This window comes from Telopea speciosissima, chromosome 10 (assembly GCF_018873765.1).
Source record: "Telopea speciosissima isolate NSW1024214 ecotype Mountain lineage chromosome 10, Tspe_v1, whole genome shotgun sequence".
In the NCBI taxonomy this organism is placed as follows: domain Eukaryota; kingdom Viridiplantae; phylum Streptophyta; class Magnoliopsida; order Proteales; family Proteaceae; genus Telopea; species Telopea speciosissima.
The window spans coordinates 8,138,291-8,161,097 of record NC_057925.1 but is presented as its reverse complement, the minus strand read 5'-3'; the positions used below and the strand labels follow the sequence as shown (position 1 = coordinate 8,161,097).

At 39.2% G+C, this 22,807-nt stretch overlaps 2 protein-coding genes and 1 long non-coding RNA gene across 3 annotated transcripts; 1 reads left to right on the top strand and 2 right to left on the bottom strand.

The window, feature by feature from the left end:
• Positions 1-1,127: 1,127 nt before the first annotated feature.
• On the bottom strand, positions 1,128-2,131 carry LOC122643165 (LOB domain-containing protein 1-like). The gene is made up of 2 exons (XM_043836816.1): positions 1,853-2,131; positions 1,128-1,533 (listed from the first exon to the last, which is right to left on the bottom strand). Exons 1-2 carry the CDS (start codon positions 2,129-2,131, stop codon positions 1,162-1,164), a joined length of 651 nt encoding a protein of 216 aa, XP_043692751.1. The 3' UTR covers positions 1,128-1,161.
• Positions 2,132-17,563: 15,432 nt separating this feature from the next.
• Positions 17,564-17,788, top strand: LOC122642769. Its single transcript, XR_006330099.1, has 2 exons — positions 17,564-17,604; positions 17,659-17,788. It is a non-coding gene; the product is annotated as an uncharacterized LOC122642769 (long non-coding RNA).
• Positions 17,789-18,222: 434 nt separating this feature from the next.
• LOC122642768 (leucine-rich repeat receptor-like tyrosine-protein kinase PXC3) lies at positions 18,223-21,265 on the bottom strand. Its single transcript, XM_043836347.1, has 2 exons — positions 18,898-21,265; positions 18,223-18,723 (listed from the first exon to the last, which is right to left on the bottom strand). Exons 1-2 carry the CDS (start codon positions 21,236-21,238, stop codon positions 18,398-18,400), a joined length of 2,667 nt encoding a protein of 888 aa, XP_043692282.1. The 5' UTR covers positions 21,239-21,265; the 3' UTR covers positions 18,223-18,397.
• Positions 21,266-22,807: the final 1,542 nt, after the last annotated feature.

Sequence of the window (22,807 nt, the reverse complement as noted above, 5' to 3'; positions counted from 1 at the left end):
AGTTTGGAGATGGTTCTAAGCTTTGACATGTTTTTTTTTTTTACAAAGAGGGGTTGAGAAACTTTGATTCAGTAAAAAAAAGCTACCACACACCTCAATGTGTCTCAAATCATACATGTTGAAAGTTGCCATGGTTCTGGCATTTTGAGAAACTTATACTTAAGATTAAGGAGACAGTTATCTACAGATGGGGAAGAATACTGTTATGTGCGGTTCGAATTCTTGTACCCGTTTCGAAGATTGACCTGCTCCGATACACATATATATATATATATATATATATATTTTTTTTTTGTGGTGACCCCAATGAGATTTTTTTTTAGGTCTGTGATGGTAGCAGAGGGCTTGGGTCGATAGGATCGACCTGTTTGGAGGAGCATTTATATGTTTTTGTGTCTTGTTGTGTAAGCAAGTGAAACAATTGAGATTTGAGGTTTTTTGTGTTAAGATTTCTGGGTGAGAGTTCTTGCTCGTTTTGGTGCTCTTGAGAGAACTACACTATAATCTTCTTCCATTACATAGTAAATCATCTTCAACTTCGCCCATGGATGTAGCACATCAAATTGATGTGTGAACCACATTAAATCTTTGTCTCATCTTTGCTCTGTTTTGTTATTATTCATGTTCTTTTTGTGTGTTTGTTTTAACAGATACGCACACACAACAGTTCATATATAGAGGCAGAGAAAGGAGAGAGAGAGAGAGAGAGAGAGAGATAGAGACCACTGGCCTATCCTACCCTTTAGCTCAAAGAACCTTTTCCCTTAAAATTATTTCCTATTGAAACCCCTCCCACTCCCCCAACCCCCTTGAGGAGAAAAAAAAAATGAGAACCATACTTAGGTGAGGATTTATCTGCCATTTAGAGTAACTCAGAGATTGGTCTATTCATCCAACAGTTTAGAGCATGCTTAATTGGCTAGTTTTGTGAAAGAGACATCCCATGTAGCTTCGGATTAATTGATGATAAAATCCATTATTTTCATCATTGGGTTGGGGTAGGTGTTTTGGAAATCATTCTATAAAACCAAACACTTCCAATGAATTGTTCTCATACATGAAAAATCAGAATCAATTTAAATTTGTAGTTACTTTTGCTTTTCTCAAAGATCATATAAGCCCTTAATCTTAAGAGTAACTAGTTTCTAAATCCCTCAAGAATTAATTATTGGTATTGGAAGGAAAGAATGAATTGTTACATGAGAAGCAATCATAAATCTGGAAGTTTGGTGTACCCAACATGAAGTCATCATCCAGTAAGGGTTGTTGCAGCAAAGTGGGTTGTTGTTGAGCTTCAGCTTCCTTCTCCTTACATATCAATGAGTTATAATCACATGAGAAGCTCTCTTGTTGATATGGTACTGTGTTAAGAACTTGGGCTTGTGCAGTGGCCAATTGCATCTGAAGTTGTCTCACAAGCTTCTGCAATCTGCAAACTTCTCCTGCACATCCATGCACTGGATCTTTAATCCTCGCCACCGCCTCATAGACCAAGCTATCCACCGCATCAGCTTTTTGGCTCTCTGGTAATTCCTGCATTAACCACACAAAGATTAGAAATCACAATGGAGAATAGGGTTACAACCGCTCGTCCTCACACTTCTCTCAGATTGCATTATAGAGAAAGAATCTCGTGGTCAAGTGCCTAGCGCACTTGGTATCTAGTGGTGCGTAAAGGCCCATTGCTATCAGGAGGTCTTGAGTTCAAGTCTCCTGGTTCACATCCTACATCCCCTCCTACCTATCAATAAAAAAAAAATAAAAAACCTCACTACAAATATATAGTGAAACCCTATACACCATATTTAGGTAAGCGACAAAATACAAGACATCAAACCCTAACAAGTAGTACCTGCAAGAATTTGACGACGTTGCTGGCTCCAAATACTCTATGAACAGCCAAGAACTTGAGGGGTTGGTTTGGGGGAAAGTATGGTGCAAGGACACATCTTGGGACGCATCGTCGACGGAGGATCTTACAAGCGCCGCAAGGTCTGATGACATGAGGAGGAGGAAGTTCAGATTGATCATGATGAGGAGGAGGAGGAGGAAAACCAGAAGATGATTGAGGAGAAGACCTAGTAGCAGAGCAATCACTGGAAACAAAAAATGGAGGAGATGCTGAAGTCATAGCAGTGACCAGGGGTTCGTTTGAAGGTATATCTTAGAAGAAAGAGTGTGGTGGGCTATGGAGTATGGCCTATTTATGGAGCTCAAGAAGATTGGATCAAGAGAAGAAAGAAAATGGATTAAGATTGTTATGGACGGAGGGGTTGAATAGTCAACTTAAGTTTGAAACTGACAGATATATCACACCAAAGCAAAACTTGTCTCTTACAATTCAAAGTTTGATAATTCCCATGTTAAGGATTAAGACCCTGACCAGACTTAGGTTACAGCGTTTTCAAGTTCCTGCATTGTCTTTTTTCTATTTGAGGTTGTGTGGGAAAGGTTCTTGCATGTAATTATTGTTTTATGGTGGATTTAAATTCTCTCCAATTCCCTGCTCTTCAATTCCCCAATGGTATAGTGCGGCGCAGTTCAGGGTGAATAGCTCAACACCTGGTAGACGTAACATTCAACAGTGCCGAGTTTGAGAAGAAAAAAAAAAAAAAAAATGATGCGATAGCAATAAAATCAAAATTCAAATTAACTAGATGAGCCGACCACTATTCTTCTTTATATTATCCTTTCTGGTATTTTTATTAAAAGTAAAATGGAAATGGAAATTTTTGTAATCATTGTAATAATAATAATAATTTATGGCTTTTAATTTTGATTGTTCAAATTTTGCTTTATTTTGCAGTCAAATTCTTTGGATTAAAAAAAAATAAAAATATGTTGAAAAATATAATTACTAAATATGAAAATAATTTTAATTATAAATAAATATTGCATTAAAAATTACAATACCAAAGGTGGGAAAAAATTAAGTAAGTTATACTATCATGATTACAAAAGTTTCATTTTTCTTGGGCTAAAGAATTTCATTTCCATTCCTGCAACAAACTGAAGGTATTAAGAACTATCGATGATTCCACAAAAAAACATGTGATTTCCACTTGGAAAGATGCATCATTTTGTATTTTATATTCATCTTCATTTGATGCCATCTTGATAAGTTTACTAAAACTTAGAATTAGAGTTTGAACAACTTTCCTTGTGCGTTTTGAACTAAAATTTTGTCATTGCGATGTATCTGAGTCCTCTATCACATAGACAAACCCATGTACTGTCAAATGGCAAAATGGTAAATGTTATACTTTCGCAAAGCATGTTGTATATGTATAAAATGACTCATAGCTGCCAAATGTGTGCATGTGCACGTGCAAATGACTCATCCCACCCCTTCTCCAAACTTGAAACATGATAAACATTTGAGAGAGAGAGAGAGACTCAAATCAATGCCCCTTCCAATCTTCTTTTGACATCCTACTTGGAGACAAGGCTAGCAGCCACTTTTGATTGGGCTAGTCATAAAAAATCAAACTCTATGAGCCCTGTAGTTGAAAAGTTAAACTGCCACATAAGGCAAGAGAGAGAGAGAGAGAGAGAGAGAGAGAGAGAGAGAGAGAGAGAGATTTTGGAGGTCTCAAATCAATGGAAACAGATTCTCTACGGCGGTAAATGCACGCCTCAATCAATGGAAACAGATTCTCTATGGTGGTATAAATGCAGGTCTCACCTGGTTTGCGCCACTATGGCCAATCAGGTAGCTGGGCCGTAGAAGATCTGGATCCCAAATCAATGCTTATATATATAGAGAGACTCAAATCAATGCCCCTACCAATCTTCTTTGGATATCCTACTTGGAGTCAAGGCTAGCAGCCATTTTTGATTGGGCTAGTCATCCAAAATCAAACTCATGTACCCTGTAATTGGAAAGTTTCACTACCACATGGGGCAAGATTTTCAATTAAGTTGCAAGAGCATGATTACAAAAGTTTTTTTTTTTTATTTTATTCTTATAAAACCATTTCAATCACATCCCTACATTCTACGAAAGAATTATCCCTAATATATGTTTTGACAAACAAGAAGATTCTTTTTGTATAGCGTTAGCTATCAATCTAGCGAGATATGCTTAGTTTAAAAACACTGTTTATTATTCAATTTTGAAGTAATATATTTTGTTTCTTTCCCATAAAAAAAAACTATCCTTGCATTCTTTGAAGGAATTGTAAGGAATCACCGGAGTTTCAACCAAGAAAAAAATCTCTAGCTCTTACATGATTTTTCACCTGAAAGGAAATGAAGCCTCAAGAAAACACATATATACATCATGAACTTATGGAATGTCTAATCAAGTTGATTCTTGCTGATGTGGTACACTTATGTTTACTGCCTTACACCACAGGAATTAGGCAGGCAAAAAGGTCAGGTTGGGCTAGGCTTTTTAAAACCCCAGCCCAATCCTAAGTCCCCTTAGTCGGGCCGAGCTAACCCTGATTGGCCCTGATCATGGAATGAAGGAAGGGAGAGATGCATGAACTGGACAAAGTTGGGGGCTGGGTCAGGGAGAAAATTATGAATTTTACATAAAATAACACTATAATAAAATATATTATCACTTATTATCTTCATATATGATATATTATATAACAAAATATATGTGACATTTGAAGTTTATAATATATACTATATCAATATATATTTTATAGTATAACTTAAAACAAGGTCGGGTCGGGTTCAGCTCGAGGCCTCAATCCTAGCCCGACTTGACCCTGACTCAGGGCCGAAATCTCAGCCCTGACCCAGTCCTCAGGGCTAGGTATCTCAGCCCAGAACCTGTTCGGACTCAGGGTGGGTTTGGGCCAACAGAGCCAAACCTGCACCCCTAACCGGAATGATTGAGAGAGAGAATTATGGTTTAGGGAAAAACTTTCCCACGACGGTGCAATTTCTCTCACATGGATCTTTTTCTTATTTGTCAATATATATATTGATCCCATGTGGATGAGTTCAGATTGTTTTTTTTTGGAATTAGGAGCTTTAATATATTTTTTTCTTTAAAGGGGGGGGGGGGGGACGAATAATTATCACCTCCAATTTGCGGGTACCTCCAATTCCTCCAATTCCTCTAATAGGGGGGAGTGGACCCCACCTAGGGCAGTGTTTTTGGACAGGGGTAGGGTGATCATTCCCGGCCCCATGTGAGGAACTGGAGGGATTGGAGGGGACAGCGATTCGAGGGGAACGGGAAGGGGGGAAGGTAACAACTAGGACACTCGAACTGGAGACCTCTTGGTGAGCATGGGCATGAAGCACACCACAGCTCACCAATTGTGCTAGGCAGTTATTGTTGAATTCAGATCTTTTGCACGTACATCACCTGATCGAACACTTCATATGTCAACACCTGTCCCTTTTGTTTCTATAAATAATTCCCTTCTTCACCTTTTAAATGACAGTGAACGTATATGCAGGGGCAGGGGATCTCAACTCTGTGGATGATACTTTTTATGTAAAGAGCCATTGGTATTGCATGCAGATTCCTCATTCACACTGGTAGTGTGGGCCAAAGCCAGCAATCATCAACCAGATCAAACTCACCACAATACAGCATACCACAGCACAGCACAGCAGTCTTCCATCAATGGAAATGATTTTTGGACTTTTATGGTTAAAAAAAAAATGAGCATGAGAACATGCATGGAGAATAATGTCAATGATAGTAACTATTATTGACCAGACGGCCGAGTATTCACTATTCAATAGTGGAAAAAAAAGCTATAAGGAATCTTTGAATTAAGAATTAAGGCAGGAGAAAAACATGATAACTTTAAAGACATAACCAGATTTATTCACATTCACATGGGTCTGTTTGTACATTTGATGGCATATCATGTCAACGTGCTTCAGGGTTTTATTTTTGGGTTCAAATTTGAAAGCTACATTATTGAAAGCGAGCTCACCTAGTGAGTTCCCATGAGACTCCTGCTGGGCTGGACTGGACTTTTGAAAGATTGTAATTAAGGACCATGAAATCCGTTTTTTTTTTTTTGTTTTTAGTAGGCTTTGTCTGGTTGTAAGGGAAAAGGATGTGAAATCAAATTAGTTCTAAAATGAAGAATTTTGTAATAATTACTAAAATTATGTGTTGGAAATTAGTCATCAAAACTATACATGATATGTACATGTAACAAGAGGGTGTAGATTACTTATCTGATTTGTAGACGAACCGCGGTTGAAGATGGTGAATACAAACACTTACATTGCATCCCAAACTTGTAAACATCTTGAAGACATTTAAAGAATTAGATAGGGGCTGAGTAATACCCCTAGTTAGTCTCCTTCAGACTGTAAATTAACGCCCCTTATGGTGCAATAGGGTTCTTGCAAATCAACCTCCAAGATAAACCAACAGTCCTTCCAATAGTTGTTGCACTCTCTTACTGAACCATGTAGGGATACGTTCAGGTTGTGCTTAATCAACCAAAGGAATGGAGTAGAAACATCTCCCAAAACAATGAAAACTAGAAGCAAAAACGAAAAAAGAATTTGAGAGAGAGAGAGAGAGTGAGAGAATGTAGAACACTTAGAATGATCTTAGTCCAGAAAGTGTTGGGATTCTTCAGCGGGTCGTTTCGCCTTCGAAACGCACAAAAATAGTCAAAAAGTGCATAATGTAGAGCTCGTCGAGATCTTCGATTTGATATGTATTTCGCCCTATGTTGTTTTAGGTCCTAACTAGACCAGGTGGGTCTCTAGAGGTAGTCTTGTACTTTCTGGTTTAGGGTTTTTCTATATATTGTAACTATCTCTTTGAGAGATGAGTTAGTGAGGGTTTGTATTTTTGCTTCACAGAAATGCTGGATTCATTCTATCGCTTGACCATGGATGTAGCCTTCCTTCTTGGGGGTGAGCCACGTAAATCTTGTCTTGTGTGTGTGTGATTTTTCTTTCCCTTAGCATTTCTTCTGCAAAATCGCCATTCTACTGCGTTGTTTTCCTAACATCCCCTTCAAGAGACACATGAAAATTGATCGATAACGGCACTCAAAGAGTGTTTGACGGGACACGAAGAGGCATCGTCGACACAAATGACAGGTCGATCGAAGCAGCACTGCCATGCTGACTTCTGATGGGACCAACACAAGTCGAACAGAACAAGGGAGAGCCGGATGGGGTTTGACCGCACACGAAGAGGCATCGTCAACACCAACGACAGGTCGGTTGGTACTGCACAGCCATGCCGACTTCTAATAGGACCAACACAAGTTGGACAGAACAAGGGAGTGCCAGATGTGGTCCTGATAGACCTTGAAACCAACAACATTCTGTCCGACGCACAACAAGAAAAATCTAATACTGGTAAAACTAGATTTGGCTTGATATCTGACATAATGTATGAAAGGGTCCTTGGCCAAGCATAGGATTTGAAAATCATTACAAAAAAGTACTAGAAGATGTTCTCTTGTTCTATAGAAATGTGTTCGCTCAAGAAAGGCTCCAAAAGACGATGATCGTAAATGAGAAGATTATTTACAGAGAAAAACGAATATGGATTCACATTTATATACATGAAAATTATATAGGAACAAGAATAATCTTTGATTCTCTTTTGAAAAAATGTAAATGGATTTCTTTGGAGTAATAAGACTATTCCAAGTACGATACTCGCGAGAAAGAATCGCAATATTAGTATATCTGACACATAATTTAAATGTGATAATTTGTCCTCTAAGAATCCGGTGGCGACCAAGAGAAAAGTCAGAACAAGATCTGGTTAGAGCAAAAAATAACTTCACACACCAAGGCCTCGCCCTGGCTAGGCTCGACTCGGCTATGTGCATACATGAAAACAAAACCCATACCCCCTAGACAAAAGAGAGAGTATTCTCTTCAAGGAACCTTACTCTTGCAATTCACATAAGCATATATTAACTTCACTCCAATCTTTTACCCCCCCCCCCAAAAAAAAAAAAAAAACCTTCTCTCTAGTCTCTTTCACTTTCAATGTGGGACTAAAATTCCCACTTACTAAAATTCTTTGCTGAAAGCAACTTCAAATGGGTCATGGTTCAAACCTTGTGGGATACACACAATCAGAAACATTTTTAAAGACAAGTCTCTCTCTCTCTCTCTCTCTCTCTCTCTCTCTCTCTAAAAGACAATGGAGAGAATGATTCTTCTTCTTGTCATTCTCATTGCCACATAACCCCGTGATAAACCAAAAAATATACGGGCCAGTCCCAAAAGGCCACGTGTCCTGACCTGAAGGAGAAGGTAGCTCAAGCCCGGCCACGACAGAACCAGTTCGGTAACCCAAGAGGAATAAGACCCAAGAGGTCATCCAAAGGCCAAGTCTACCATGCAGGCCGGCGACAAGGTCCAACCATGACGTCATCGGCAAGATCTACGTTATCCCATCACTAAAAGGTCACAACTGGATGTATACCAAAGGGAGGTCTATCCCAAAGAGGTATAAGTCAAACCAAACTCAATACGTGAAGAAGACGCTTAGGGAACCTCTTCCCTACTAGGATTCTACATCTCACAAGGAACTATTCCAAGTACAACTCTACTATGTGATAGACTCCATGGAGCATACTTATCACCAACTGGGACTCTCCACACTGTCATGCTCAACTATAAATACTCAGGTATTCTACCCCATTAACCATCTTGAATGTATACCAAAGGGAGGTCTATCCCAAAGAGGTATAAGTCTAACCAAACTCAATACGTGAAGAAGACGCTTAGGGAACCTCTTCCCTACTAGGACTCTACATCTCACGAGGAACTATTCCAAGTACAACTCTACTACGTGATAGACTCTTCCACGGAGCATACTTATCACCAACTGGGACTCTCCACACTGTCATACTCAACTATAAATACTCAGGTATTCTACCCCACTAACCATCTTGAATTCCAATAATTCATCTGTTGCTGAGAGAGATCTAACTTAGGCATCTGAGAGTGCTAGGCCGGAACCACACTGGTTCTCTCTTGTCCCTGACATCTTTTTTTAGGTTGCGGCACCCGAAGGACCTATCGGAGATTTCCTGACGCAACACCCCATAATTGTATGCGACTTAAAATCACATTGAAATCATGCTTATTAGGGATGTCAATCAAAAGATATTCCTCGGCTAACAAATAAATATGAGAAGAGGTTGGGATCCTACCTAGAATGGAATGTTTTTGAAAATATTAAATTATTAATGAAATATTTACCAAAACATACACTATTAATAATTGTAACAAATACCTACCAAAGTAGCAGTTTTTATTAATTAGTCCCTCTACTTTCTAGTATCACATAATAAACTATAAGGCCTATAATTAATTACTGTTAGACCTCAGTCTCTTGAAATTACTTGTCTAGAGATTCTGTAATTATGATTTGACCTAGGGCTGCAACAGGGTCGGGTTGGGCTGGGCTTTATAGAACCCTAGCCCAACCCTAAGTCCCCTTAGTTGGGCCCAGGCCCGACCCGACCCGACCCTGACTCAGGGCCAAAAAAATCCAACCCTGACCCGCCCCGGCCCGACCCTGATTGGCCTTGATCATGGGGAGGGGGAAAGAAATGCATGGGCTGTAATGGACTGGGAAGGACATTATTAATTTTACATAAAATAACAATATAATAAATTATATTATAATACTTATTGTCTTCATATATAATATATTATATAAAAAAATGTGGGTGAAATTTAAAGTTTATAATGTATAAATTATATCAATATATATTTTATAGTATAACTTAAATCAGGGTCGGGCCGGGCCGGGTCAAGCTTAGCTCGAGGCCTCAACCCTAACCCAACCCGACCCTAACTCAGGGCCAGAAATTTCCAGCCCTGACCCGCCCTCAGGGCCAAATATCTCAGCCCAAACCCTGTTCGAGCTCAGGGAGGGCCAGGGCGGGTTCGGGCCGACAGGGCCAAACTTGCACCCCTAATTTGACCTATAAAACATTTCAAAAAATGTTTCATAAATTAAATATTAATTTTAAAATACTTTACAAAAATTACAAAAATGCCACAAAATCTGGATTTATGTCCAATCAAGTAAAAATATTCCCCCACCTATGATGACCTATCTAGGGGTACAAGTTTAGCCTTGTCGGTCCAAACCCACCCTGGGCCCCAACAAGATCTGGACTGAGATACTTGGCCCTGAGGGCGGCTCAGGGCTGTAAATTTTTGGCCCTAACTCAGGGTCCAGTCGGCCCAGGGTTGAGGCTTCGGGCTCAGCCCAGCCTGGCCCAGCCCTACCCTATTTTAAGTTATACTATAAACTATACATTGATATACTATATACATTATAAACTTTAATTGTCACACATATTTTTATTATATATGAAGATAATAAGTGATAATATATTTTATTATAGTGTTATTTTATGTAAATTTGATAATTTTGCTCCCCAATCCAGCCTAATTCAGTCCAATCCATGCATCTTTCTCTTCCCTCACTCCATGATCAGGGCTAATCAAGGTCAGCCTAGCCAAACCCTGAGGGTGGGTCAGGGTTGGATTTTCTAGCCCCTAAGTTAGGGTCGGGTCCGACCCAGACCCAGTGAAGGGGACTCAAGGTTGGGCTGGAGTTTTAAAAAGCCCAACCTAACCCGATCGACCCTATTGCAGCCCTAGTAATTATCTTTTTCAATTTTGGTATCATACTGTTTCTATACAAAATACACTAATTATAATTAATATATCAGTCATTTATATTTGATTGAGCTCTCTTTTGGGGCATTTGGAAGAGTAGGGATCGAGAGCAGAAACAAAAGGATCTTTAACAGATAATTATTTTTGTAATTTATTTATGGGGGAAAGTTCTCTGTCCGGGAGTGTTGCCTATGCCAACACTCCCATGAGTCTATCTCTCTCCTCCCCATATGAAAAGATACCTCTGTCCCCTTATTTTGAGGAGGAGAGAGATAGACACATGGGAGTGCTGGTATAGGCCACACTCCCGAACAGAGAACTACTTCCCTTTATTTATTTATTTGGGATGCTTAGTAGATAAATTTATTGGTGTGTGGCAAACATTTACTAAACTAAATTAGGTATAACCAAGAAATTCTGGAATTTTAGAAACAGTGCAAATGTCAAGACAACAGTCTTCTTGGCATTCAATTTGCAAAGATTTGCTTTCCTAAATGTTTAGTATTGGAATTTTAAAAGTTTTAACTAATTGATGGTTCAAAATATTAGTTTTATGGTGGTGTATTTTTTTAGAGGATGTCCAACCCATTTCTCTGATAGTTTTGTAGACAATTATCTCTCTCTCTCTCTCATAGTTTGGTCCCAAGACTCATGACCTCTTAATTATGAGGCGTTAGTCCTCACCAACCGAGTTATCCCCTTGGGTTAGCCTCTATGTTCTCTTCGGTTTCTCTATTCATTGTTTTATTATGTCCGATTGGTCACAACTCTAAAGTGTCCTGACGTAGTTCAATAAATGACTGCAACGACTATTGGAAGGGTCTGCGGGGCTATTTTATCTTTGAGACTAATTCGCAAGAACCTGATTTGCACCATAAGAAGCATTTACAGTATTGAAGAGAGTGATTGGTGACACGACTCAACCCAACCATTTAATTTTCAGGATTCGTGATGTGTGTATGGTGTTCATCATTGATGTGATTGACTAGGTTTGCCTACAATACTGATAATTTCATTCCCTTATTTATATTCTGGAATATTTCCAACATATAGTAATTGAGGGACTCTAGTAGTTGAATCCAATAAGTTAAACCTCAAATTTTCAGAGGACAAGAGAACTTTTGCATGCAATTAAGGTTATGGGCTTATTATTGCCTTCATTATCAAATCTGCCAAGTTCATAATAGATTGAGAGGTTTGGTTGGATCATGGGTTGTCATTGTTGGCAACTTGTGTGGCAGTGTTTGATGGCATTCTGGAAGTATTTGGGTGATGCACAGGTATTGTGGCAGCTCTAGCAATGACAGACAGGTCCTTTTCAGTACGAACAAGGCTTGGCAATGTTATAGATGTTTTTGGGCTCATATGGCATGTATCGGCAGCATCACAATGTATTATGTGCTTACACTAGGTTTGGTATATGGAAGAAGTAGCAGGTGAAGGGTTTGTACATTAAAAGTAGCAACTTCATAGGTTCACGCAATGGCAGCATATTCGAAATGAATTTCAGAAGGCTTAATGACAGGACTTGGCGAAGTAATCTTCAAAAGAAATGTAGTTTGTTGAGCCATGGTTCCAACGCAACTGATTTTGCGTCTTTCTGATCTCAGAAGGAGAAGTTATGATGATTACCATGTGACTATGCAGAAACGAAGCAAATTGGGAGAGGGTGGAAGAGTTAAAGGTAGCTATTGGAAGTTTTTCCTGCAAATAAATGTGTAATCCAGTAGCTCACACTATTCTGAACATTATCTATTTCTGCGAAAATCTCGAAATTCGATATAAAACCTCACAAAACGTGATAAATTCCATTTTGTGCACTCTGGTAGGCCAGGAGGATCCAACTAAAGTGTTTCTGTCATATAGTATCAACATATGAATGGCCCACATTAAAAGATTCCATTTGAACGGATTTTATGAATGCACTAAGGTTAGAACGGTGTAGATACTATCGCAAGTGTTTCTATTAGTGCAGTACAACAAGCCTTGGAACGCCGTAGAGCACTGTATGATCCGGCTATACAATATGTCACACCTACAATATTTTGTCTTCAAGATTCTATTTGTTCGCCATCTATGAGCCATCATATAAGGAGTCTGATCTTACGGCTGATAGTAAAGAGGACCATTGAGTCAATTGTAGTCCTGGATCCTATGATACTTAGACATAACGTAAGCCATCAGAAGATTCCCATCTAAGCGTTTGTATGTACCCTGCATTTTACTGTCGCGATCTTGAAGATCCGATGGCTCGTATTGAACACACATTTGAATATGTATATCGGATGGCCCAGTGTAGACACCACATTTTGACACTTTGGAAGTGTGCCTTGGCAATGATGGTCAAGGATGTAACTCGTGTGGTGAGTGAAGGGCAAGAATTACCAAATTACCCCTACCCCACTTTTTGTAACCAAACTGTCCCAAATAGAGCCTAAACCCCTCACATAGCCATATTTAACCATTTTAAGTTTCACCCAAACCCAACACCTGTTATGAAAATAACCATTTTGCCCTTGGCACGGTTCTCGGTATCTGGACCACCCGATTTAGTCCAAAATACTTTGGATGACCTCATTTGGTCATATTAAGCTTTCACGTAAAGTTTCGGCCAAATCAAGTAACTTTTGTGAAAATGACCTTTTCACCCCTGGTATGGTTCTTGGTACCTGAGCCATCCGATGTGATCTGAAACCATTTGGATAACTTTATTTGATTATATTGTGCTTACACGTAAAATTTCATGTAATTCTGGTATCATTTGGACCTTGACTGGTGTGAAACACCATTTATGTGCTTTCCTCGATATTTGTGCCACTTTTAGACAAAATCCGGCCATATCTACCACACGGATGGAAAGTACGAGTTGAGACCTTCGTGGCGATATGTGGTGCGTTGAAATCAGCCATTCGATTTTAAAGATATTAGCATTTGAACGTGGACCTTTAAAATGGAATCTTTAAAAGGTTTATATAAAAAATAAATTTAAAAAAAGTAGGGCAAACTGAGTTGACGCGAATTGGGTCAACCCAGTCTGACCCGGTCCAATTGGACTGTCGGCAGGGGACAAACCCCCACCATTTAGGCTGAGCCACAAAAGGCCCATCCCCCATGCCCACATGCATGTGTGTCAGCCAAGTCAAGGAGGGCTGCATCGCACACGCAAGCCCCAGCTGCCCACCCACCTTATCCCCAGCCATTAAGGCCCAAGGGTCTTTGAGACCTTTCCTCGAACAGTTTTTCTCCTATAAATAGGAGGCCATTTGGAGGATTTGGAGACAGAGAAAAATCATAAGAAAATTACCTTCGTGAAGCCTGTTCTTTCCTCTTTCAATCCATGCTGAATATATTCCAAGATCATGCTCCTGTAGATACATAAAATTCCATAAATACCCCTTGCTCACCACTCTTGCCATTCGGAGCAACCACATTTGGAACGACTTTCAGAGGTTTCCGCCGACTATTTATGGTCAAACAAGATTACCCAAGCTGAGCCCAGGCCCTTCCACGCTTAAAGGGTATTTTTACATATTTTCATATATTTCAATATATTTTCTTTGATTTTCTTTACATAAAGAGGTTGTTTTTTCAGTTACAAAAATATTAAAAATAATACAAGGTTGATAAAATCTTGGAATTTTTAGGGGATATGTTTCCCACTGTTTTTTATGTCCACTAATTTTCCTAAGCTCCAAATCATGTTTTTTGGGACATTTTTGCCCTTGTGAATATTTTGGGATTTTGCAAGAGTGGGGCCCACAAAGTTGGATTCGGGTTTATCCACTGACATGGGGGTGAAGAGGATGTTTGACTTAGTGTATCAGTCCTCTGGTTTTGTCTGATTTGGGTTTTTAATATTTATTTTGTATTTTCTTTGTTCTAATCCTTGTTTTTACCTTCCAAAAATACAAAAAAACTGTTTTTATGATTTTCTTTACCAAGCAAGGACATGGAGTGTCTTCTATAATGCCTCATATCACAGAGAACAATCCCCATCCGTGTGTGAGTTTGATATGTATGTCATCCATGCCATTTCTCACCATAAGGGCATAATGGTGATTTTGTAGGTGGAAAACCCAAAAAAATGAAAAATACCAAGAAGTCAGAAAAAATATGCTTTTATGCATGACATGCTGTTTTAGAATGTTTTAGGATGTTTTCATATGCATACATGCATATCATGTGTCATAACCATGCATAAAGCTCATTCTTGCCCTTAAAGGCATTTTGGTAATTTTACCAAATATGGACCCAATGTACCATCCAGTAGCCTTATTTGTCATTTTAGTAATTTTAGGATGTTTAATGACATATCAAATGCCTGAAATTACTTGAAAGTGCATGTTCTTGCATTTTTACCATTTTGCCCCTTCGGGGCATTTTGGTCATTTTATGACCGAATCATGTTTAGGGCCCTGGAAAGGTTTATGTCACTTTATTTGCATGTTTTAACCTTCATAAGCATGTTTTAAGTATAAGCTTGCATTTTCATGAATATTTATATTTTTGCCCTCACAGGGGCATTTTGGTAATTTTCACCACCTTGCATCTCCATAGCATTTTATGTGTTTCTGTTGATTCATATGCATGTTGTTAATAATTTTTAGTCATGTTTTAATCTTTTTCAGCATTTAAGTACAATATCATGCCTTTGTACATATTTTGGCCCTCTAGGGGCATTTTCATAATTTTTGCCATTTCGGCTCTTAAGTAAGTTTGTATTCTAGGTAATTGTCCTTCTTCATGATATAGTCATAGGATTAGGGTCCTAATTACTTTTATACAGTTAATCTTATTTTTACCATAGGGTTAGGTTTTCTAACTTGAATAAAAACACAAAAAAAAAAATAGTTTAATTAGGTGCATAATATGTATAACACGACAGTACACAACAAAATTTGGTCTAGGAATACCGGCCGTCGATCGGGCGGTTGCTGGGTGCCTAACACCTTCCCAGCCCGTAACTTGACACTTACCCAGAGATCTAGGGCAGACCATCCATTGAGTCATTGGAGTTAATTTAGCACATCTTCCCCTGAGGAGGGGCCCCATTCATGGGTCCTAACCCTAAATGTAGGTGGCGACTCCCATTTTTCCATTCTCTTTCTTTCCCCCCCGGGTGCACGCCAGCGATCCTCCGTCCGTTGCACCTACACCCAAAAAGCATCCGACTTTCCTATGACGCGTGGTAATGCACGCTGTCATGAAATCATTAGAAAATTTATAGAAATACCCCCTAGATCGCAAGGTTTCACTAAAACTAGGATGTCTCACTTGTTTTAACTCATTTGTGAGTCGCAAAGTGTTGTACACTCACAGAAAGGAGTAGAACGTCTCTGTGAAGAGAAAAACAAAGAAAAATATAAAGTGCATGGATTTCACAGAGAATGCTTCAACGGTGATTGTCTCGATCTACATGCATATAGAAGAGCGTGCAAAGTACTGATTTTCCTCCAGAGACGCTGCTGAGTGTGGGAATACCTAGGGATAGGTGTTTCAGATTTGAGAAATCCTGATTCAAGGTTTTGAAGGGTTTTGTTGTTTGAGATGACTGTTTTGATGATCATGGTGCATACAGTTTGATGCATATGCATTAGGGGAGACAGTTGTCTGCGGGATTACTTGATTAAAGTAATCCGCATTCGCAAGTCCTTATTTTATTGTTCTAGTGTTTGATTAATGTTGATAAACCTAGACCATGATTGTAATTGGAGGAATTTGATTATTTTGATTTTTCATTGTAAACCTAGCATGTCGGGGCTTGTCAAGGGTTTGGGATTATAATCTTTGCCTTTGTTGTGTCAAGGGTTGAGGCATGACTGTGTTCCGGAGTAGTTGTTGCGGCTGAAATACACCAAACGGGATTGTTGTCTTTGCACTTATGTAGGCAAGTGTTGAAGCAGGATAGGGCATTCCTGAGTTATAACTTGTAGTTAAAAACCACCAGTGTGAGTAAACGCTGAGATCGATTGGACCATTACTCCGTGGATATAAGTACATCGCCGAACCACGTTATATCTTGTGTTCTTGTGGTTTGCATTATTATTGTTTGGATATTGTAGTGCAATGGTGATGACAGGATGTGTATGCACTATCTGGTAGAACTGACCACTTTGTGGTGACGAGGTGGAAGTGCATACGACAGTGTGTTGGAAATCTTTTTGGAAAGAATTTTGAGACCCTGATTCACCCCCCTCGATCTCAGTGTCAACCTGGGAATATCAGGTTCTATTGCCAAGTGATGTGTCTTTAAAGGTCTGCAGTTGGTTAAAGTTGTGATATTTATTCTTTCAAAGACAGCAAGAGAGATCAAGATCCATAAGCAAATACTTATTTTAAAAAAAATTCCATAAGCAAACTGGAACATAATGCAGGAAAAAACAAGTCAGAGATTCTTGACAAGTTCATCAGTGTAAAAAAAAGTTTTTGAGATGCTTCAGTCTTTCTTTTGTTCATGAAAGACGATATCATTCACAGAATACAGCTTGCCATGCACAATCTTTTCAAGAAACAGTCTAAGAGAGTAACTTAGTTGAAATACAGCAAAGACAGTAAGTGCCTTCTCTGGTGGTAAGAGAATTAGCACAACAACCGCAGCAGAATTCTCCATCAACCGATGGAAAGCATTGGTTCTCAAATCCAAACTGTGAAATGTTTTATGCAACTCTTGCTTATCAAAATCAAGTTGCGGTCTGACAGGAGGTGGAGTTCAACAGACAGTTGTGACTATATGCTTGCATTTTTTTTTTTTTTTCTCAGCAGAAGTATGTTCTATTCTTCATGAAACTAAATAGTTTAAGGAAATTAGGTATTGAGAATGCGGACCTAGAGAGTGAGATTGGTCCTATGGTTAATATGCTTGATGAAATTATTGATTGATTATATTTTGATGGAAGAAAATACTACCCAGGTTTGACATCCCCAAAATCAAACAAGTCATTAAGTTCAATGGCTAAATTTCATTGCAATAGTTTGATCAAATAAGTCTATTATCATAGAGATTAATTGGTTTTGTTTCTTGGTAAGAAAGGTTAGCAGATTACCATCATTTAAGAAGCTGCATCTAAGTTTTTCTGAGCAAAAGCCTTTTACATTCCCCTATTTAGATTGTAATCCTTTTAGTTCTATTAACTAAATATTAGAGGTACCCTACCCCCAAGAAAACAAAGACAAGCACATAATACTGCAATTCATACTTCAAACACCTAGGAAATTGGGTAGTTAAATAGCTTGATGTTTTGAAAAACAAATAGTAATTATGGAAACAAAGCTCAACCAGAACTTACAAGATATATTGAAGAGTTCCTCTGCTTGGTTCAGTTGAAGTCTCGATAAGCCATGACAAAATCACCAAAGAGAGAACAACTGATTGCTGAAACCACAACTTGTACTGATAAAATTATAGTCCTAATAATACTCAACAGAAAAACTAAGGGCAATCCTTTCTCATTTGAGGACTCCCAGACATGAGCAGACCACCAAATTCGGTTTCCAAATTGATAAGATTACAAGTGGCATCTCACGAGGACCCCTTTGATTTAGTACAAGTAGGTGGATTATCTGAAAGACTAACCAAATTCAGTAAACATATTCTCTGAATATCTTCATGAAAAACGCCTCCCCTCTATCTATCGATCTTCTTCTTCTTATGGATAATGATATCTAACCTTGTGAATTGATTGACATAAATGAAGCGCCATCTCCAAACATCACAATTATGAGTCTTGATACAATGGAGTCAGAAAGATGGAAAGCTTTAAGAAAAACATAAATGCCATCAGCTTTGCTTTATTTCTTCAAGCATCTCCACCACCTTCTTCATTTTGGGCCGTTTAGCCGGTGTGCTGTCAGTGCAGAGCAAGGCAACCTTCAGAACTGCAAGCATCTCTCTCCTCCATGCAAAGGAAACTGTGCTCAGCCTTGCATCAAGTATCTGTTCTGGGGTCTCTCCTCTTGCAGGAGCTCCATGAACCCATTTCACCAGATCGATCCCTTCACCAAATGCCTCATCAACTGGTAATCGGGTTGTAAGGATTTCAAGTAGCACAACCCCATAGCTATAGACATTTCCTGGTGCTGTAACTTGCATTGTATATGCATATTCTGATTAAGATTAAAAAAAAAGTACAGAAGGTAGAGAAGTGAGTTAAACATATGCAGGAAGTATACAACTCTAGTCCAGAATGATAAATCAGAAATGGTGGGAATTGTCCAAGAGTTGCATAAAATTTAAAAAAAAAATGATGGAATTGTGAAAGTATTGCATTATTTGGGTACCTGGAGGAATGTAACCAAATGAACCGGCCACTGCGCTGATACTTGCAGTGCCCCTTGATGGATCCAGGAGTTTTGATATCTCAATCTCCCCAACCAAAGGCTTTGAATTGGCATCTAAAAGTATGTTACCTGAAGAGATATCAAGATGGATAATGGCTACATGATGAAGGAAATCCAACCCTTCTGCTACTCCAATGGCAATGGAGAGCCTTGTAGGCCAATCAGGTACATATTCAGTCTTCTTGGTTGAGTCATGAAGAAGCTGAGCCAATGTTCCATTGGGCAAATAATCATGCAGCAAGAGAACAAGATCTTCATAGATTATAAATCCAAGGGGCCTCATCAAATTATCATGGTAGAGTTTCCCCAGCCTTTCGAGTTCTCTAATCATCTTGCTCTGGTGTTGAATTACTGTTCTATCCATGGATTTCAGTCTCTTAACTGATAGAATCATACCAGAAGGCATAACTGCCTTGTAAACCGTGCTGAACGTCCCAGTGCTGAGCTTATTGGACTCCTTTAATGTTGCTTTCACAGCAGCATCAAAATCTATTGCTTGCCTAAGATTCTCAACAAAGATATTTCCTGCTATTATAACTGGTGGATTAGCAGCTCCATCTTCTACAATGTCTGCATCCATGGATGCTTTTTCTTGCTTCTCCCTCATCATAAACAGAAGAACAACGACTGTTACCGATATGAAAACTGCCAAACCAGAACCAATAACAGCCAATAAGATCCTATATGAAACCTTGTGATGGTAACCCCCATGGTCGGAACCAAAAGAATTTCCACAGGAAGAGCTCAGTGGCTCTCCACAGAGTCCTTTATTACCAGCAAAGCTTGATTTGGTGCTCTTCTGGAATGGCCCAAAGATGGGTACTGGACCACTGAACATATTATTGGAGAAATTTACCTCTATCAAGCTCATCATGCCTCTGAATGCATATGGAATGCTCCCCGAAAGTTGATTGTTAGAGACATCTAATGAAACCAGCTTGTCTAGTTTCCCGAGCTCAGAAGGTAGTGGTCCATGAAGATGATTGAAGCTCAGATTGAGCGCTATCTGCAAATTCTTGATCCGCCCGATCTCAGGAGGGATAGTGCCAGTCAGATAGTTACTGCCCATTTCCAACTCAAGCAGTTTTGCACAATTGCCAATCTCATGTGGTATCTCACCTCTAAATGAATTCTGACTCAAGAGCAAGAATTGCAATCTAGGTGCATTGCAGAGGTCTTCTGGTATGGTGCCATTGAATCTGTTGTTACTTAGATCGAGCTTGTTAAGGTTCCTGCACCAAATAATAGACTTTGGGATTTCTCCAGAGAGACCATTACCAGAAACAATTAATTCCTGCAAGTTAATAAGCTTTCCAAGCTCTTGAGGCATTGTTCCTGTAAACCCATTAGATGCTAAATTCAGCAGGGTGAGGTTAGAACATTGGGACAACTCTACCACAATCTCTCCAGAGAGATTATTGTTATCTGCTTCAAAGTATGCAAGACTACTGAGATTGCCAATTGATTTAGGAATGCTTCCTATAAGCATGTTGTTTCCAATCCGGATACTCGAAAGGCCTTTGCAAATTCCGACGGATTCAGGTAGACTCCCAGTCAACTTGTTCATAGTAAGGACCAAAACCTGCAACTTCCCTGCAGCGAAAATGCTCTTTGGTATATGTCCTTCAAGCTGGTTGGAGTGAAGGTTCAACAGCTGAAGGTCAGAAGCAGAGCCTAAATTTTCAGGAATTTTGCCACTTAAGTCATTCTCATAGGCAGTGAACACTCTCAGATTGGATAAATTGCCCATCCAATTTGGAATAGATCCATTCAATCTATTCCCAGAAATTTGAAGATTCTGTATACTTTCTAGACCCTGAAGTTCATCAGGAATTCTTCCAGTAAGCTCATTATAAGAGAGGTTTAATGATCTAAGGTTTCTAATACTACCCAACTCTGGTGGAATGGAGCTCTCAAACTTATTCCAAGATATATCAAGAAACCAGAGCTCTGATAGATTCCCAAAAGCTGGAGGGATAGGCCCACGAAAGTTATTGAAAGAAAGGTCAAGCCATTTTAAGGCTTTGAGCTCAGAAGCTAAAGTTACATTACCTTGAAGCTCATTGTGAGAAAGGTCAAGCTTTTCTACCATAGACAGGTTGGAGCTGCACTTTACGCCCGTCCAAGAGCAGTAATCAGAATCATTGGCACCCCATCCAGGCACTTCAAGCTCCTTCTTAAGAGCCAACATTGTCGATCGATCATCGTGTTGAGCAATAACCATGTGAGTTCTGTACAAAAAGCCGATCAGAGAAAGAGAAAACCAGCAGAGGAAAGCCATTTGAAGGGTTCTCTCCTTTCACAAGGACAGTTCTTTTCTTTCTTTTTTTTTTTTTTTTCCTCTGCAAGTGTTTGAAGAAAGTCCAGAACAATCAAATAAAACAGAGCTTCTTCCCCTCCAAAATTCCTCCTTTTTCGCTTTTTCAATCAAAGAACCAGAGATTTTGATAAGAACCCATGTATATGAACTTTCCGGAAGAACCAGAAATTGTAACAAAAACTATAAAGAATGCTGGACTCATTCTTCAACCTAAACGAATAGTATTAACTAAAGCACCCAAATGACAAGACAGCATCAAATGTGAAATGTCGTTCTCTCCTTGGTTCAAGCTCAAGAAGCTTAAAGCATAAAACAAACAGAAAGTTAACAAGAGAACCCCACTAGGAAAAACATGGGTATTCATGAAAGCTCCCTGCTTCACGGAACATCCATGATTACATAACCAAACCTTTATGGAGAGGAAAGAAAAGAGCAGAGAAAGAGGAAAGAACAGTACAGTTTCTGGTACCGAATTCACGGACCAGATGTCTTTTTCTATCAAAAATCTCTTTAACTGCGTTGTAAACGAGAGAGATGGCAGATTCTGAAAAACATAAAAACAAAAAAAGAGGAATTGGTGAAATTGAATTTAAAATCCGCTCACGAGAAAGGAACAGTCATGATTCAATGAAGCTGAAGCTGAATCTGAAACCGCAGCAGCAGAGGTCAGTCTGTCGGTCAAAAGGATCAAAAACATGTAAAATGATTTACAATCCCACATTGGCTCAGTCTCCATGGATTCTGACTCGAAATTGGAAGTTTAATTTTGTTCATAAATACATTTGAAAATATAATTATATGCAATTAGAAAAAAGAAGTAAAGATTTTACATCTAAATTTATGGAGAAAAGTTACCTGGGATGCAGGGCCATGTTTAGAGTCTAGACACATTGGGGGAGGGGGGGGGGCGGAAATGACCCGCCTGCCCCATGAATGGCGGAATTTTTGCCCCCAATGTGTTAGTCCACGCATGTGGCCCCTGTGCTCCCATGCAGAGAGCGATTCCCCTAAATTTACTTAGGCAAAGAGAATACCATCTGATTGCCCAGCACACAATGCTCTACTATACCCCAATCGAGGGTGTGTGAAATGACTACTCTCCCATGGAACCCCAGAAATGACCAGGGGCGTAGTGATCATTTTGTGCACCCCTGTGTGTGTCAGGGCATAGGGGTGACGTGTCTGACGCAATCAGGTGGCATTTTCTCTCCCATTTATTTATTTTTTCAAATATAAAATTGTAAAATATAAAGATACAAAATATGTATAGGATCGAGTACGTTTTCCTTAAATCCACTTACGATAAGGTTTCAAATGGACGCAGATGGTATCAGAAGGGTATTTTGAAGAAAATGCTAAAACTCTGTAAAGGTTTGTGAACCCTATGGTGATAGTTGGATCTTCACTGCAAGGTGAAGAAAAAACTTCCACCTTATATTTATGACTGACTTGCAATAATGGTTAAGGAATCAGGCATATCCGGAGTTGGCTTACCTTGATTTGATCCGATCCATGCCTTGTAGAGCAGTT